General features: G+C 42.2%; 1 protein-coding gene across 2 annotated transcripts; it reads left to right on the top strand.

Moving 5' to 3' along the window:
- Window positions 1-1,288: 1,288 nt before the first annotated feature.
- Window positions 1,289-17,918, top strand: rhoca (ras homolog family member Ca). 2 transcript variants are annotated; one of them, XM_030051040.1, is made up of 5 exons: window positions 1,289-1,444; window positions 9,311-9,468; window positions 11,752-11,872; window positions 12,342-12,472; window positions 14,593-17,918. In XM_030051040.1, the coding sequence occupies exons 2-5, from the start codon at window positions 9,313-9,315 to the stop codon at window positions 14,764-14,766; spliced, it is 582 nt and encodes a 193-aa protein (XP_029906900.1). In that variant the 5' UTR covers window positions 1,289-1,444; window positions 9,311-9,312; the 3' UTR covers window positions 14,767-17,918. The 2 variants fall into 2 exon arrangements, with proteins under 2 accessions (XP_029906900.1, XP_029906901.1); XM_030051041.1 differs by lacking the exon at window positions 1,289-1,444 and adding an exon at window positions 1,487-1,620.
- Window positions 17,919-17,996: the final 78 nt, after the last annotated feature.

Raw genomic sequence — 17,996 nt, 5'->3', positions numbered from 1 at the left:
ATTTAAAAAAAAAAATACATTCATATGTGTATTATAAATTTGTTTTTAAAAGTATGTGTATTATATGTAAATATGTACATTAATCCTAGTTCATTATTTAGACTCAGATGCTTAGTAACATAAGAGCACAGCCTTTGAATGCTGTAGGTTATTTCAAGGGAAGGGAAATTTCACTTGAAGGTTGACTGATCATGATAAAGTAAAGTAAATATAGCCATGAACATCACTTAATGTTGTCAGTGATACGCGTTTGACTAGAAAGACAGCAGTGACGGTGATATGATGCAATGACAGAGTGTTGGTCAGATAACCAGGGGATGGTGGAGAGCTTTTCCAGAGGCCACAGCACTCACATCCACACCCAGTCCTCTTGTTGCATGAGTCCTCTTGTACTACGGATGATGTCATCTTTGACCGCGGAGGGGAGGAGGAGACCCGGGTGACTCCGGCGGCTGCAGCACGTGCGTCAAGTTAACCGGAGCTAAACAGAAGAAGACCGGAAATAAGCGTATCTGCCTTCAAAACACAAAAATACTGTAAGGTGAACCTTCGTCACACCTGGGAGGAATATTTGCAGTGTTCAGAACAAAAAAAAAATGTATCAAATAACGCCTTTTTGCAATGAATGCTATATATGGCCGCTTCTTTTTGCAGCTCATTGAGTCTGGGAATGCTATCCATTGTGAAAAGGGTGTTTAAGAAAAGAAATTAAAAACACAGGTTTTCCTCATTTTAACAGCCATAGTGAACACAGGGTCCGGTTCTTGGTCTGGTCGGGTGGAGACGCTGCATGGCAGATATTTATGTGAGTGTTTGCCTGTCTGTGTTAGCCCTTTGATGGACTAGCTAGTCCACAACGTTTCCCCACATTCCTCTGAATGTATGCTGGGAGAGGCCTCAGCCCTAAACAGGAACTGGAAACAAGCCAAGAAAATTGATTTTATTTTTTATTATTATTAATTATAATTTTGTCATTTGCCTTATTATTATCATTATTATTATCATTATTATTATTATTATTATTATTATTATTATTATTATTATTATTAATATTATGCTTCTTCTTATTATTATTATTTGTAGTAATAATAGAATTAGTAGTATAAGTATTGGTGGTAGTAGTAGTAGTAATGGTAGTCTTGGTAGTAGTAGTTGTAGTAGTAGTACTAGTACTAGTAGTACAATGAACAACTAATACGCATAAAGCTCAAACGGGCTTTTATTTTGAAGGTTCAAGACGGAAGTGTGGTTGTTAACAGTGTAATCATTGACGCTGCTCTAAGTGGGAGGATCCTGTTCGCCTGCCCCGTTCCTCAGCACCCTCTCTGTAAAATTAGCGAATACTGCAGCAAGAAGTGTGTGTGTGTGTGTGTTGTGTGAGTGTTTGTGTGTCACGATCAAGGGGATCCAAATCGGTGAAACCGACTCAGCTGGCTGGCGACAGGTAATTATGGAGAGAAGCATCATTCTTGAAGTGTTGCGCGCTCTACTTGTGCCAAATAAGCCTTTTTGACATAGATAAAATGGTCTAATTATAGCCTACTTACTTCGGTGGTAGAACTAGGTGGTGGCTTTCGTCTCTACTTGAATATTGGCCTGTGTTTTCTCTTTCCTGCGAAGGTAACAGTTTAATCCGTGGCGGTGCGGTGGTCATAATGTGTACCGATGTCAGTGTAGTTGTCAGGGTGTGTTTCCATACAACTGTTGATACAGCGCTGCTAGTTTGAAAGTCAAGGCAGGCAGCAGACCCTGTGGTATGTAGTACAGTCTGTCCAACTGCTGCGATCTCATTAGGCAGAGCAAACTCCGCATGGCAAATCTCCCAATGTGTCATCTCTGATTCTCTGACCACTCCGTTTCCTAATTATTAAGAAAGAGGGCGTTGTTTGAACTGCCGCGATTCGTTTTATTTTATTACAAAACATGCGGAAGATCAAATCGACAAACAAGTTAATCAGGCTGAAGTACATGCCCCAGTTTAGACAACAGATGGTTTCATTATCTCCACGAAGAAAGATTTGATTACTTAACTTGTAGCGCTACTGGTTGAAGGCTGTCAAGTGTGGTTTGGAAAAAAGTAGCTGGGAAAAAAAAAGAAAAAATCAGTCCACATACTTGAGTATGGATATGAGGTTTGCCTCAAAATAATACCTGCAGTTATTGTCAGAGGCGCACAGGAAGGAAATCTCTTCCAGTTGCCCTAAATGTACTTGGAATGTAATGGATTGAGTACAGTCTGCTTGTACACATACATATTTTTTTCCAGTCTCTGTTTTGTAATGCATGTTAAACATGCTCTGAAGTGTATGAAATGTGTTCGTGCAGTGCAGAGAGGTTGGACTTCATGCTCCCTCCTTGAGAACAGAGACAGCCAGGCCCAGAGAATCAGGTGGAGTCCTCCTCAGCCAGCCAGTCGGCCCTGTTGGGCAGCTTATGACCAGAGTTACTGAGCAAAAGTGACAGACTGTGAGTCATGCGGTGCCTGCCTGCTCTCTCAGAGCCATACAGTGTGGCTCCGCATTCTCCATCTCTAGCGTGGGACCTGCCAGTGTTTGGCATGCCTTTCAGGGTCATCCTGTCCCGGGTCGCCGCCAGCTGACTGAGTCTCGTCTTGCCCTACTTTCTCTCAATAGGCTTTAGCAGCAAGAGGATCCACAAGCGTCTGCCTTTTATTTGTGAATGTAGGCTGCTCGATGGAAGCCACAGTTGTCAGCAGGCTGTGGGTTATTAAACTTAAAATGACCAATTGATGTGGCAATTAGACAAGTGCTGAGCTTTCCACTGATGGGCTTAGTCACTGAACCATGACTTTCGAGCTGCCTTCAGTGGACTGCCATGTTTATCATGTTTGTTTAGCTCCAGTGATGCTGCAACCTGAAATTAACATCAAAATCTTTTTATGTTGAGATAACGTACCTACTGCCTTTACTTTTGTACTTTGAGATTAGATTCAAGGAAGGACAAGTATTTTTTATTTCTTTATGGGCTGAATGTGAAGACATCTGATAATTTCCATGGGTGTACCATGAAGCCCATGACTCAGTGAAAATAAGGAGCTGGTGTTTTTGTAACATACGCACTAAAGAATGTGAGAGGCTGACTTGATCCGCAGTGTGTTTCTCTGCTATTGTATAACAGCACGTTGCTTATATGTCATTTTTCTGCCCCTTGTGTTGTTCATAGCACTTGAGGCAAGCATTTACAAACCTTTACTCAGCAAGATGAAATGTTGAATTTCAATGTTTTCCTCCGTTTCAATGTTGATTTGAATCCCATTGAAACTCACGAAAAAATGACTTTTGACTTAAGCAGGACACCAAATATCTTTCCCCTCTATTCATCTGTTATGGGATGCTGGTGTTTGAAGCAATACTTCCCAGTTGGATGCCTTGATGAATTGTTTCATACACTGGGATGAGTGTGTCAGGGTGTAGACGACCTGTGTTACAGGCTGCCTGCTCAGTCTTAGCCACAGCGTGTGCCAGCTTATGAACTTTGGCCCATTTCTTAGATAGGCTCACAAAGGTGAAAAAAATCGTTGCATGCCTCCACCTACCCTAATCTAATGCTTTGGGTCTGAAAAAACACCAGTAATTGTAAAACAATCTGTCACCTCTATGTGATCCTTATAATGTGGCTGGAAAATCAACAGGCATGGGGTTAGTAACACATGAAAATAAGGGGGGAAAAAACTAATTTCCCAATCAAAGTGAATGGGAGTGGAGGTCTAAAAACCTGCAGAACTGGGGGAAACCCTGAAAAATCACTTTCCTTAATCATAAGCTGTTTATATTCTCTAGTCAGATAAGCTGTTTTTAAAATATTTTTTATACTAGTGTCTTAATCCAGGCTTGTTTCTATTGTGCTGTTGGTTATGAAACACTTATCTTGTGCTAGAGTTTGACCTCATACTTCTATACAATACTAACACTACATCCCAGGAAATAGCTTTTAAATATTGTTATCAGCTGACCTACAGCTCCTGACCCTCTGCCTTAGTGCATGAGTAAAGAAAGAGGGAAAGATGAGGTGCATCCTCAGACAATACAGTCATTTAGATTCATGTCCTGTAATGTATTTCCTTGTTTTGAAAGGCCTGTGTAGAAGTTTGTCCTGGAACACATGCATCCTATCTGCAGTGAAGCTTATATCTATATAAATTACGAGGGTAGGAAGCCGGCCCCTGAGTCCGGGTCACACTCAGCTCAGGTTGTTGCATAACTCCTATTGGCCCCTAAGCCTCAGGAGACCTCCTGAGAGCGAGTTTGAGGCGGTGTGTTCATTAACCCAGGGCAGACAGGCTTGCTTAAATCGTAGGAAGCAATGCTGCTTTGCTTTCCTTTGCATTTTAATGGCTGCTAACCTCTCTGTCATGTTGTTTTTGGATCCCTGGCTTTCCCAGTGTTTAGATATGCTTTTCAGGTTTCTGATTGCTTCACTTTACCTCTTATTACATCAGAGTGGTGCCTGCAGTCCGTACCGTGAACTCGGCAGTAGAGCTACCAGTCTTTCTTTACATCTGACGGCATCACAAAGTTATTGATTTTTACCATTTCACGGCCTACTGGTAGACAGCCAAGACAGGGAAGTAGTGTTGAAACGATGAGTCAATTAGTCGATCGAAAGATGATAATCAATTGTTCAGTGAAGATCCCAAACCTTTGCTGATTCCAGCTTCACTGAGATGCCCAAGACGCTCAGATTTACTTCCTTATTCCATTCATAGCATTATGAAATGAATACTTAGACATCACTTTGGCCTTAACTTCCCATTACTATTTGTCATCAATTTTGACATTTTACGGGCTATATGGTTAATTGAAAAAAAAAAAAAAAAACAACAATATATTTGGATGTATTGACAGTGAAAAAAATAAATAATTGCAGCCCTACAGTGAAATTATGTAAAAGTTGAGCTGGCTGGATTTAGATGTGGTTCACTGGCAACCTAAAAGTGGTTTGGATGGCAGTCCAAATGTACACCCTTGTGTATTTTTCCCTCTGTGTCCATCTATTGACACTCAGCCATTTGGCCAGAGGGGGCTAACTCTGGCTCCACCGTTGCATGCTTGCTGCTCGACAAATGATGATGTTCTTGGAAAAGAAAAATGGATTGTGACTGAAAAGCAAAACATTTCACCTAGAACTTAATTGCTGTTGTTGTTGTTGTTGTTGTTGTTGTTTTTCCTAATTGATTAAGATGCTGTCTTGCCCTTGATTATCACTCGAGTTTATTACAGTAAAAACAGAATACAATTCAAATAGTTTTTGTTGCAGTATCAAGTTACATCATAAAATATTTTTATTCTTTGCCATAGGTGTGTCTATGTATTGCTGATTCTTTACCCACCACTAACTCAGAGTTCCCGCTATGTCACAGTTATAGTTGATGTTCAGTGTGAGCTGAGGCTTTTGAACACACCCTAGCGTATCTCTCTGCTCAGCTGGATATATCTTGGTTGTGTTTTGTATATATAACTTCTAAGGTGAATAAAAACATCTACACCCTGAACTGAGAACTGTGTATGCGAACCCTGCAGAATGATATGCAAGTGCTTCTGCTTTTGTCAGAGTTTTAAATGGGGACACGTATCTTCCCAGCAACACACTTGCATGTATTCAGTGGCATGAGGCTCAAAAGTCAGTCAGTAGATACCTGCTGCTGATAAGCGGTGGCCATTCAGTGAAATCAGGAGGTGTTCAGTTTTTGATATGAATGTCTAGAGGGGAAATTGTAGTCTTGCAGGTCACAATGAGCAAATCACTTGACATGGCTTAAAAAAAAAAAAAAAAAAAAAAAAAAAAAAAAAAAAAACTTGTGGAATGGGTTAATTCTTCACAAAGTAGCTGGTAACAACCTAAAAACACACTCCCATTCACATAAACACCTGTCATTGAGAGTCTCCACCCGAGCTATAGCACGGACCAAGAACCCAACCCTGTGTCCAGTATGGCTGTTAAAATGATGAAAAAGAATCTGTGTTGTTTTTTTAAACACCCTTTTCACAATGGATAGCATTTTGACTCAGTGAGCTGCCAAAAGAAGCAAGCATATATGCTGTGTCTATCCATTAAATCTTAGATTAAGGGTATTTCTTCCAGCTGACCTGAGTATGCAGCACAGTTTGTGACTGTATGGGACACTTGAATGCATAATTTCCTTTGCCAGTGTGTCAAGATGTTCCACAATAGGCCCCAGATATTGCTGGCCACCTAGGACAAGTTATCATTGTGCAGTGTGTGTGTGTGTGTGTGTGTGTGTGTGTGTGTTGTAGCGCCTTTGGCAGCCCTCTCCTTGTCCGGGCTCCGCTGAGGCCTGTCCAAACAGAGCTGCAGCCAAAAGCTCACCCAGGCTTCACAGAACAGGAAGTGGATTGTTTTGTTTCACAGGGTGAGCATTGGTGCTGCTGTCTCCCACTTGTTTGGCCTCCGAGCCGTCATCCAGTTCAGCCTGTCCCTTGTCCAGTTTGCCATCTCTGGAAAGCAAAGGCCGCTGTGCTCTTCCAGCAGAACTCCAAATACCCTCCTCAGAAAAATTTGGGCTAAATTTGTACTTATTTATTTAAAATGCATTGCTTCCTTTATGCATTCGAAATGGACGTTATGCTTAGGGAGGATATATTCTTGGGGTAGGGAAGGAAAATAATTAACTTCACTATAGCCTTTTTTTAAATCAATTTTTAAAAATTCTTGAGTTAATACAATTTGAATCACAATACTTACAGCATCGCAATTATTAAGTGCTAAAATACTTGATAAGCATTGTTTTTTGGAAATATGACTCATGATATACAGTCCCTACATGTGTGTGATTCAACCTTTTCCCATGTCTAGTGTTAAAAAAGCAAACATAAATCTTAAAGAATCACAGTATCAAATTGCAATACTCAAGAATCATAATGCATGTTGAGTTCGCACCCAGGTGTCATGATAGTGTTGGCCTGAAGATGAGCGTGTTATCCCAGCCTTAGTAGAGATGTATGTGAAGTTAAGGCGTGTCCCAAAAAATGCAGCGTATAAGTGAACTCCAACTTTGAAAAACACTGACATCATATAACTGAGCTGAAAAATGACAGATTCGTGCACTTCTGTCAGCTTTATGTGAGAAAGCATCCTCTGATTCAAATCACTGTCTTAACCTTTTGTTCTCATTGAATATGCTCTGATTAAAATCTCACATCAGTCATAGCTCACAGCTTATTATTTTATAGCTGGGTCCTCAGTTTTGCAATCATTAGAGCAGTATTGCTAAAATGAGCTTCCTTCTGCAGCTTCAGATCACTTTTGAGGGCTGATTTATGTTCATCTGCTTCAAAATCTTTGAGGGGATTACCTTACTTATTGGTTTTGAAGATATATTTTAAATGTAAAAATGATGAGTGCAGTATTACAAGAATACAAATAGGACTGGGCATTTATCATTTTTCAGAAGGATTCATTGTTAGAATGAGTTATCGCTATGCATAGTGATGCGGTCTATTTAAAATGAATTAAACTGATAAAACGCAAAATCGAATTAAAATCTGTAACACTTTGAGATCTGCAACAAATCAAGGAATATTTTCTAAAAGTTACATTTTTATCACACACCCTGCAGTTCAGTATTATCAATTTGCTAATATAACATATTATGCTGCATGTTAGCAGACATTATTTCTAAATAGCTAAATAAATTGATTGTCGTGATTACCTTTGCCTAAATTGCCAAGCTCTACATGGTACAGACACAGTTTTGTGCATTCTGATGCAAACCTTTTGTCACGGCCCTCAATGAATGTTGTCACATTAATCTACAGCAACCAAGGTGGATCTGCTCTGATACAAGACCAACGGTTCAGTTCATCTGTATTTGTGATAGTTTTCTACTTAGTATTGAGTTTGATGCACACTCGACAAAGACAGTTTAGTGTTGCTCTGCATCCAAGCAGATATGGGAAAGCGGATGTGGGGGCAGAGTCGACTCCAAAAAGTTTTGCCCGAAGCACAGAAAGATGAATTTCCCCAGATAAGTGGGTGCCCTCATGAAGAGGATTGCTGTCAAGACTGTCTGGCAGAAATTGGATGAGGTGGGGAGCCAAATGACTATATGCACAGCTGCTCCCAGGCAGCAGGGCTCTGGCTCATCCATCAGCCGCACTGCTAACTCATCCCCACGCAGCCTGCATGCATGCTAGCTAAAACCAGAATTCTCCTGCAGGGTTATTTGGAGGAATGTTTGTTGGTTCAGTTCATGTAGCCATTACAGCGGTGGATGGTATTTTGTGCACATGAAACCAGCAAAGCTCGAAGCTTCAGGCCTGGAACATTGTCATTAATGTGGTGAACAATTGTAGAAGCACATGCATCCGTACTTGTCGGCTTCATTTATTAATTTTTCTGTGGCATGCACTGCTGCATACCACATTGCACATCTTGCAGCATACACATATGAATGCTTGCACAGACACGCCCAGCTCCCTTTGTCATCCATCACCTGGGTGGTAGTGCAGCTCACAGCACTGATGTAGTTAAAGTCCCTTTTCTGATATCTTGCTCCTGGATAAACTTTGTGATTCGGTCCAGGTTCCTTTAATGTCAAAACAATAATTTGAAAGTAATGATATGTTCTAACCTGCTATCAAAACTGGACTCTAGAGGACTGTGGAAGCATCTTGAGAGAGGAAAAGCACGACAGTATTTTGTGTGCTCTAGGACACCACCAAGTACTTCAGCAGCTGGGCTTTTTTTTTCCCAGCTGCCTTTATTTTCTGCACACATTGCAGAGGGAAACAAGCAGGGTGGAGCTGGAGAGAATGGCCTGATAGCACATTCCTCCATGTCTCAGCTTGTCTTCACCCCCCTCTCTCTTTTTCTCCCTCACTCCACTATCTTCCCTCTCCTCCATTCTCGGTGTGGTTTTTTGCAATCTAGATTTGAAAATGGGGATTGAAGGTCTGCTGCTGTGGCTGTCTTTCGTCCTCCCTGCACTTGCAGATCAGACATGCCTCCTGTAGGTGTGATGTGACGCGGTGCTGTCAATCAGGCATGTCAGAGTGTGTGCTTTGTAGAGTGTCTCCATTTCAGGGCATGAGCAGACTGAGCCCCAGAGTTTTCTGTGTTATCTGCTGGATTCATCTCATGTTTCTGTGATTTCCACAAATCGTTTTCAAAGTGTCAAAAATATGGAAAGCACAAGCAGATGACAAAGTGGGGCCGACAAAGGAAAACTTCCACAGCATTTTGCGTCTGGGCCTCTTGCAGCACTCGACAAGTCTGTTTGAACCTCTCTAAGTGAGAAAGCCATGTTAAATGAAGTCTTGTTTCCCCACAGAGATGGCAGCCATTCGGAAGAAGCTGGTGATTGTGGGAGACGGAGCGTGCGGGAAGACCTGCCTTCTCATCGTGTTCAGCAAAGACCAGTTTCCCGAAGTCTACGTGCCTACGGTTTTTGAAAATTACATCGCTGATATCGAGGTTGATGGAAAACAGGTTTGTACAGGAACTGTAAATGTTTACATGCAATGCAGAAGTGATGGTGCCTCTGTCTTAATGCAAATGGAAACTCTTCAAGATTGAGTCATAAGCCAGCAGCGTCCTTATAGTCATAAAATGAATGACCTAACTACAGAGCTGTCAGAGCGATTACATAAACGGCCCACTACCGACTACAGAGTGAAGCTTGAATTGCAGCTGAGTGCCACAATTTGTAAAGAGGTCTACTTTGAAATGTTCCATGGAAAGCCTGTGTGTGTGTGTGTGTGTGTGTGTGTGTGTGTGTGTGAAAGATTCTGTTTTCGAGTGTGTGACGTCCGCCTAGGATCTGAGTCATGGGGAGTTGGTCACAGCGAAGGCCCATGTCTGAGCAACAGCTGCCTTATTATGTCAAAGGGCTTTGTTCTCCTGCACTGACCACCACTGCAGGATCACCAACTTGGCAAAACAGGAAATGACTTGACTTCCCAGCTTCCTGTTCAGACAGGGAACAGGGATGTCTACTGGCAATCCTCTTACCCTCAGGACCCTCCTCCCTCCTACCCGATAAACGCCTCTCATTTCCTGTTCTGGTCCAGCCGAGGGGGAGGAGGGGTTAACTGTTGTGTTCTGGACAGGAAATATAAACTTAGGGATCCATGCCTGGACATCGGTCTGGACCGGGATGATTTTGGGTTGAGATAAGTGTGTCGGCTCCCTCAGCCAGCCCCCCCTCCAACTCTCTGAGGGACCGCTGCCTGCCCCATAAGAATTACCCCATTATAGGACCAGCTGGATTGGATTTGTGTTCTCTGTGCACAGTCCCTAAACTGAAATTCCCTCCTCCCGGGGGAAAATAGCATTATCTTTCTCTCACCTAGAGTGGATTGGAAGACTCTAAAAATAGTGTTTCCCCCCCTTTTCCTCCCCAAAGTCTGCAGCTTACAGTAAGTCCAGTGGGAACACAACTCCTCTCATTGCTCATGCCAACAGTAGAGAGCCGCCTCCCACCCACTGCCTCTGCAAATCTCTATTTTGGGACCGTTGACTAATGCTTGGCTCTGTGGGCATACCATGATCTATTGTCATTCATATAAACTTCCATTCCTATAACTTTGGGAAAAAGTTTTTTTTTTTTTTGCTTGAACAGTGAGTCAGCACAAAAGTGAAGATGAGGCCTCGGTGTTAATGCCTCCAGAGGGACAGAAGGTATCTGGCTTGCTGCTCTCTAATCTCCCAATTTCCCTAATTGAATTAATCAGCGGTGTGATTGGATAAGGCCAGTTCCCACTCTGACAGCATAAGAAAGACTTCTGATGATTGGTGCAGAGCTGCAGGAGGAATGAGAAGAGAGAGAAAAATCCACCTTTTCTCAGCTGTGCCTTTATACATTACACTGTGCTCTACTGCTTAGTTCTGCTAAAAGATGCACAGACTTTCACAGACAAGTTACCCAATTATTATAAGCAAGTAATGTACAAACTACAAGTATTTTTATGACACTTTAAGTCATTTCAGGGCACAAACCATGTGTGCTTTGACAGGTTCATCAGTGTACACGTGTCACTTCAGATACCCTGAGGTGAACTTTCCTTATTCTTATCTTGGAGGTAGAAGGAAGTGCAAGTGCAGGCTTATTCACACGATACCTGTTACATTTTTGGCTGCTCCCTTGAAATATGTATATCTGTGCTTAGCTTCCTGGTTTTGGTATGCTGGTGTTTATATCATCTGTCCTCAGGGAAATGTGGAGCAAATCTAGAGCTGTTATAAAATACAGTGTATGCCTCTGGAAGGCGATTGTTGGGCCATATACAGTATAGCTCTGGGTTTATGTGACACGTCCCAAACGGCCCTCACAGCCATCACACAATAACTTTTATCAACCATAACAGCTCAAAGAAAGATTTACCACTGGCAGCAAAACGCCCCAACAAAAGCTCTAACACTATTCTCCTATGATGGTGCTCTCACCAGAATGCACTGTGGCATGATGACATGAGTTTATTGACAAGGGACAGTGGGCAATATTAGATCAACTCCCTAGATTAGGCAAGCTGCTGAGGCTTTGATTGATATGAAGTCCTTAGGCTCAAATGACAAAATTACAGATTAACAGCAACATGGCAGCATGCTCAGTTTAGGATGAATCCGGATAACAGAATAAAGGAAGAGTCTGTTTTTAGCACCAAGCAACAAGAGTCTGATGTAAGACGGAGCTCACAATACACAAATGCATAGAGGGATCAATATAAAGGAAGACTTTTAACCCCCCGCCCCTTTCTTTTTGGTGTGTCCCAGGTGGAGCTGGCACTGTGGGACACTGCGGGCCAAGAAGACTATGACAGATTGAGGCCTCTATCCTACCCTGACACAGATGTCATCCTCATGTGCTTCTCCATTGACAGCCCTGACAGCTTAGGTAAGACACAACTTGTGACACATTATTCAATTAAAATCTTTATTTAACCAGCTCAGTCCCGCCGAGAATAAAAACCGTCTTTTTCAAGGTAGTCCTGGCAACAACTCCGGTTTGCAACAGCACAGAAATGCATGGACAGACATGATGGCATATAATAACGACATGACAAATATAACAAAGTATGAAGAAGTGACACTGTCGCCTTGACGCCCTCTAAAAGTAATGTCATGTGCTCATACTTACTTTTAAAGAATCAGGGCAGTTCATTGGAGCCAAAACTTATCTGTTTGTTAAATGCTTTAATGGAGTTGATGGGAAGCAGGATTAGTGCAGCTAAAAACATCTTTGCCTTAGGGCAGGCTGCTGAGCAGGCCATCATGGGAAGGGTTCTGCACAGTGACTCTGCCCCCTCCCTTTTTTTCTGTCCCCCCTAGTCTGTTTCAGTTCATTTTTGTCTCTCTCCGGACAGAAAATATTCCTGAGAAGTGGACGCCTGAGGTGAAACACTTCTGTCCCAATGTCCCAATCATCCTGGTGGGGAACAAGAAGGACCTGAGGAATGATGAGCACACACGGAGAGAGCTGGCCAAGATGAAGCAGGTACTAAAGCCATTAACCTCTGCCCAGACAGCCCTGTGGTGCCCTGCTTTGCCATGTCTCGTGTAAATAGACACTTTCTCAGCCCAAATCACCAAATGCTGATACTTCAGTCGCTCTCACTCACAGCTGTCTATACTGTTTCAATAATTAAGATGCACTTAATTTGTGATGAGTCACATCAAATTTGGATCTATGAAACCAAATTCAAAAGCCTAATTGAGCTCACTTACTCAAAACAATGGGCCTCATTCACCATCCGTTCTTAAGAACAAATTTCTTCTTAAAACCCATCTATGTAGTTTTCACAAAGATTACTAAGCTACTTAGCAATGTTTTCTTATTTAGGATTTGTTCTTAGGTCAAAACAGATTCTACACACACTCAAGAGCACTCATGCACCTTTGATTGCTGACGTGTGTAATAAATTAATAGCTTTAACAACTTTAATAACTGCACTTTCTTCAGTTCTACAGTCATGTAATATTATTGGATTTTAATACAAATAATATTTATATCATTTATAGTATATGTAGTAATTATTTTCATTATTGCCATATATTTTGTGTCAGAGAGATACATTTTTTTTTTAAACTAAAGCAGTTGTGTGAGCTTCTCCACATAATGTTCACTGAGTGCACACATTCTCACACACATACACACACACACACACATCTGCATATACAGTTTTTGCTGTGCGTCTGCCTCTCGTTTACTGTATTCCCACCAGTTGCAGCTCATGCTTTATTCCTTAGTTTGTTGTTGCCAGTGTTGTTATCAGTGAAATCTGCCATAGTTAGGCAATTACAGCTGTCATTAGGGCAACTTTGATCAGAAGCTATAGACCATAAAAAACAGTTCATCGGGTCCAGTAAGCTGTCACTTATGCCAATGCAACTGTTGAATGAATGAATATTCATTCATTCATTCATTCATTCATCAAAAGGGTTGCGGGGGGTTGCTGGAGCCTATCCCAGCGCTCACTGGGCGGAAGGCAGGGAAACACCCTGGACAGGTCACCAGTCCATCGCAGGGCATGAATCAATGAATATAAACAATGAAACATTTTGTGCATCACAGGGACCAATTGGTTAAAAGTTGTTTAAAAAAAAAAAAAAAGCAAAAAAACAAAAGTCATTCAAGAAAGGGGAGGGGCGTAATTGTCATTCTCAGTCAATAGGAAATTCTATCCAGATTCCATCACTCATATCAGTGTGACTTTGGGATCAATAGATACAGATGATGAAAACCTGCAAAAGCTTTTTCAAATGATGAAAATACCCAACCTAACATCACTCACTGATAATGAACTAACTCCTGGATCTGAAGTGTTTCACTCATGACACGGCAACTTTGGGATCAGAAGATACAGATGATCAAAAAAAAAAAAAAAAAAAAAAAAAAAAAACAGTCAAGTCACTTTCAAGTCCAATGAATCATCTCAGTGTGGCTTGGGGAGTTCTTGCCTACCTCTGATGAGTTGTTGCTAATATAAATGCAACTTTACAGATCATATTTCGACTGATACAGCCATTCAGGAAAGGAGGAGGGCTTAAATCACATAATTAATCAACGTTGATGTACTGTAAATCAAGTTTTTCCTCATATTTAGGACCGATAAGAGACCTGGACTGCCCATTCCTCTTTTTTAAAAAAACAATCCAAAATTTTTTCTCGGCCACGTCACTCACCTCCACAGTTGATAGACCTCCTGAGCAAACAGTGGCAAGCGCTTTGAAAAGGCTGTGACTGGCCCCTGTCATAGAGTGACAGTAACGTGGTGGTTTGTCCACTACCAGCCATTCTGTGTCTGTCTCCAGGTCCAGCTGGTCATGATAATAGGAATATGTTGACAAAGCTCTCTGACTCTTTCAGAGACCACTGTCAGCTTTTCCTTTCTCTGGAGCTCAGGAGCTGTTTGACAAAGAGTAGCACAAACTCATCAGTTCAAGTGTTATGGATTTACATGGTCAAACAGACATTGTTCACCCAACACGTTTATCCATACGGTCCACTTTAATTTATGTGCACAGTCATGATGCTGACATGTTTTACAGATGATATTCTATCAGTCCAGGCATTATCTCAACGTGGGTTTGAACGCGTTACATGTATTTTTCTAGGAGCCGGTCAAGCCGGAGGAGGGCAGAGACATGGCAAACCGGATCAGTGCCTTCGGCTATCTGGAGTGTTCCGCCAAGACCAAGGACGGCGTACGGGAGGTGTTTGAGATGGCCACTCGGGCAGCCCTGCAGGTCCGCAAGCGCAAGAAGAGGAGCGGCTGCCTGCTGTTTTGAGTAACACGTGCAGCCGGCCAGTCCACACACCACAAAATCAACTGACCAACAGGAGGAAAAAAAAAAAAGAATACATGAAAGGACTGACCTTTTACCAAATGGCATCTTCGTACTGTATCTTACATTTCACGGTAACAGGTGGATGACCGAAAAGCAGTTCTGAAGCATAACCTGAAACAGGAAAAGGACTATGTCGACACTACAACATTGGTTAGAAATTGAGGTTTAAAGCTCATTGTTGATTTTTTTTTGGTTTCCTTGAATGGCACAATCTGTCTTTACACATTTTTTCCTACTTGTCTGTCTTTTTATCTGTCATTTAAGGAGGCAGTTATAAATGCACATATTTTTATGCAATATTGTTCTCCACGAGTTTAGGCAAGCGTCCATCCCTCCTAGCTTTGTATACACTGTCCTCTTGAGTAAGGTCCTGTCCGAAGTGTCCCATTGATATCAGTCCTGTCATTGTAGCAGTCGTGCTAAGGGGATGGAATTTCCTGGGGATATGTTTTGGCCACAAGAGCCAGTGCCTTTTTTGTTTGATTTTGTACACCATCATCTAGTGCTCATGTTTGTCAGATTGCTAACGTTACAGCTGCGGGCCTCTCCATTGTACTGCAGCTCATTTTACACAATGTTGTCGTGAAACTTGAGTCTAGCCATAACTAAGGCTTTCAGCGCTGTTGACATCTTGTCACCTGCAACAAATGGTTGCTTGTCTCATTTCAGTGGGTAGGAAACATCAGCATTCCTGTAATAGCATTCAGTCAGCTCACGTTGAGGATAAGATCTTACAGCTTGCTGCTTCTGTAACGTGATATATTGTTAAGACAAAGAATTGATCTGCCCGTGCTGCATATGACCTGATTATTGACATGCATCGCTCATAACTGTCCCTCATCTGTGCAATGGACCCAGATGGGGTTATCAGAAGTGGCCAATTGAGACACAAGCCAGTATGACTCAACTATGCACAATGGCTGTTTGGACCGACAGGGAGATGACACAGCTCAAACAGTCATCACATGAAGGCCCAGGCCTGGTGAAGCTCCCTTGTTTGCTTGTTATAGGTGGGTGAGGTCACATCATCCTCTGCTAGAATGCCAGTGCGCTCGTCACCCCCGCCGTGGCCTGTCGGGCGGCGGGACGGGTTAGTCCAGTCCCATAAATCATGTCTTGTTGCAGATTTTTGCTTGTGGATATCAGTGTTTCCAGTCAGGCAACATTCTTCACATTTTTTGGTGACATGTTTGAGAGGAGCAGAGTTTGTTTTGTTCCCCAGTGCCTTCTCTGTTCTGACAACCTGTGTGCCTTTGGTGTTCCCTCCCAGAGCAGACAGACGAGCTGCTTCATGCCAACATGACACTGACGTGGTCAGGGCTCATCTCTCTGACATGTTTCACAAAGTCAAATCTCGAACGGGGAAAAACAGCCTCGATACAGCAAGAGGCGTGGCGACTTTCTCCAAGTTTCTGTCCTCACTACAAGGAAATATAGTCTCACCTTTAGTACTTGGCAGCGCGGCTGGGTTACACTGCTGTGCAATGCACTATCTCCTGGAATGAGTCATGGGAAAATGACATAACCTAAAACATTACATGTGTACTTAGCATTATCAGAAAACATTTGGCCACAGCTTAAAAGATCCTCTTTGATGTTTTGGAGTTGTGGAATGACTGCCAAAAAGTCAGGGGTGTGCTCGAACTGTAAGGACACTTGTGGTGAGTCGGGGATTAGGCTGCTTATGATATCCAGACATTCTTGGTCTTCATCTTGATCTGTTTCACTCCTGGGCGTGCAACATTCGAGATTTTATGTTTCATGTGAAAGGGCTGCATGTTTTTCAGAGTGATGTTTGTTGAAACTGAATTGTACTGTAGTAGCTCTTGGAGAGATGCCGGAGAGTCCCGAAAACCATTCCTCTCGTCCCGCTTTTTGCTCACGTGTCCTCTCAGAATACCCCATCGTGACCTTGACCTGAAAACATAATGGCTTGAAACACAATGCTTGAAAGGCCCAGCGACTGTCCTCAGGCACAGATTCTTCACAGCATTCCTTTCCTCCGCCTCTGTTGCCCATCTGTTCCTCGGTTGCATGTCGTGGTCAGTCCAAAGGAGGGTCGATGTTGAGATGTCTGTTTAAAACAATATTTTAGGTGTTGCATGCCACCTCCTTGTAGTCCATTATGCCGGCACAGGAACACCAACTACCAGCTGGCTTGGCTGGTATATGTATTTCTTCATTGAGTATATAATATGTCACATGTGATGCGAGTTTATACCCTCTATTGGCCAAGCAATGTGCTTAAACAGTGAAGTGGAGAAGCTACAGTAGTATTTAAACACGCAGGCGCTTTGTGGAGCAAATCCTAGGTGTACTTTCCACAGATCAGATACGATTTTTCATGTGGAATATTTTTTTTTTCCTGTTGAGGAGTTGGGGGGGCATAGTTTGCAATCACAGAAACACGCACCAGATTAATGCTGTTACCTCAAATAATCTACATAGAGTGGAAACTATGTTTTAACTTGACTCTGTGGATTAACGTTGACAACAAGCACACTAAGAAGGCAAGAATAAACAGATGATCCTTAGCAGTGAGAACACGTGGGCCTTCCGTTATCTGTTACATAGTTGTGTCATGTGGCATGATGTTCAAGGGTCTCACCAATATGAATGCCAAGGAATTCTCGAGAACTAGAGGGCATTTGACCAGGATAGTTGAGTAAGACTCACAGCTTGGAGTACAGAGTGACAATGAAAGCATTCCCTTAGAGCAGCAGAGGGTCCAGTGCTGAACATATCACTACGAGCATGTATACTGCTGTTGTGTGTATGCAAATAATGTTGCGCTAAATCAAAACTTGTCCTTATGATGTCAATGTATGCATGAGTTCATGGGTCTTATACAGCGTGCACACTGATACACAAGCACTGACACACACGTATACACATACTTCTTTGGGAACAGCTTCTGCTCAGTGTTGTAACTTTTTCTCTCTTTCTCTGAAAGTATTTGAAATTAAGGAATAAAGGATCCAGATTTATATAAAAGCTCATTGTAATAATGCTTTGTAAACAAAGTGTTGTAGTGAATGTTTGATTTTAAGTGAACATGAACATTGTTAATAAACTATTTTTGAGACAAGGCTGACTTGCTTCCTTGACCAATTCTTCCAGAAAAAGATACTAAAATACACTTTGCTGCAAATACAAGGATACAAGGAAGT

Source organism: Myripristis murdjan, chromosome 5 (assembly GCF_902150065.1).
Source record: "Myripristis murdjan chromosome 5, fMyrMur1.1, whole genome shotgun sequence".
Lineage (NCBI taxonomy): Eukaryota > Metazoa > Chordata > Actinopteri > Holocentriformes > Holocentridae > Myripristis > Myripristis murdjan.
Note: the sequence above shows the minus strand (reverse complement) of the source record. Positions and strands in the feature narration are given on the sequence as shown.

Coding starts and splice junctions, on each gene's coding strand:
- rhoca (XM_030051040.1), top strand. CDS start 9,313: ATGGCAGCCATTCGGAAGAAGCTGGTGATTGTGGGAGACGGAGCGTGC. Junction 9,469..11,751: donor TCGAGGTTGATGGAAAACAG/GTTTGTACAGGA, acceptor GGTGTGTCCCAG/GTGGAGCTGGCACTGTGGGA. Junction 12,473..14,592: donor AGCTGGCCAAGATGAAGCAG/GTACTAAAGCCA, acceptor GTATTTTTCTAG/GAGCCGGTCAAGCCGGAGGA.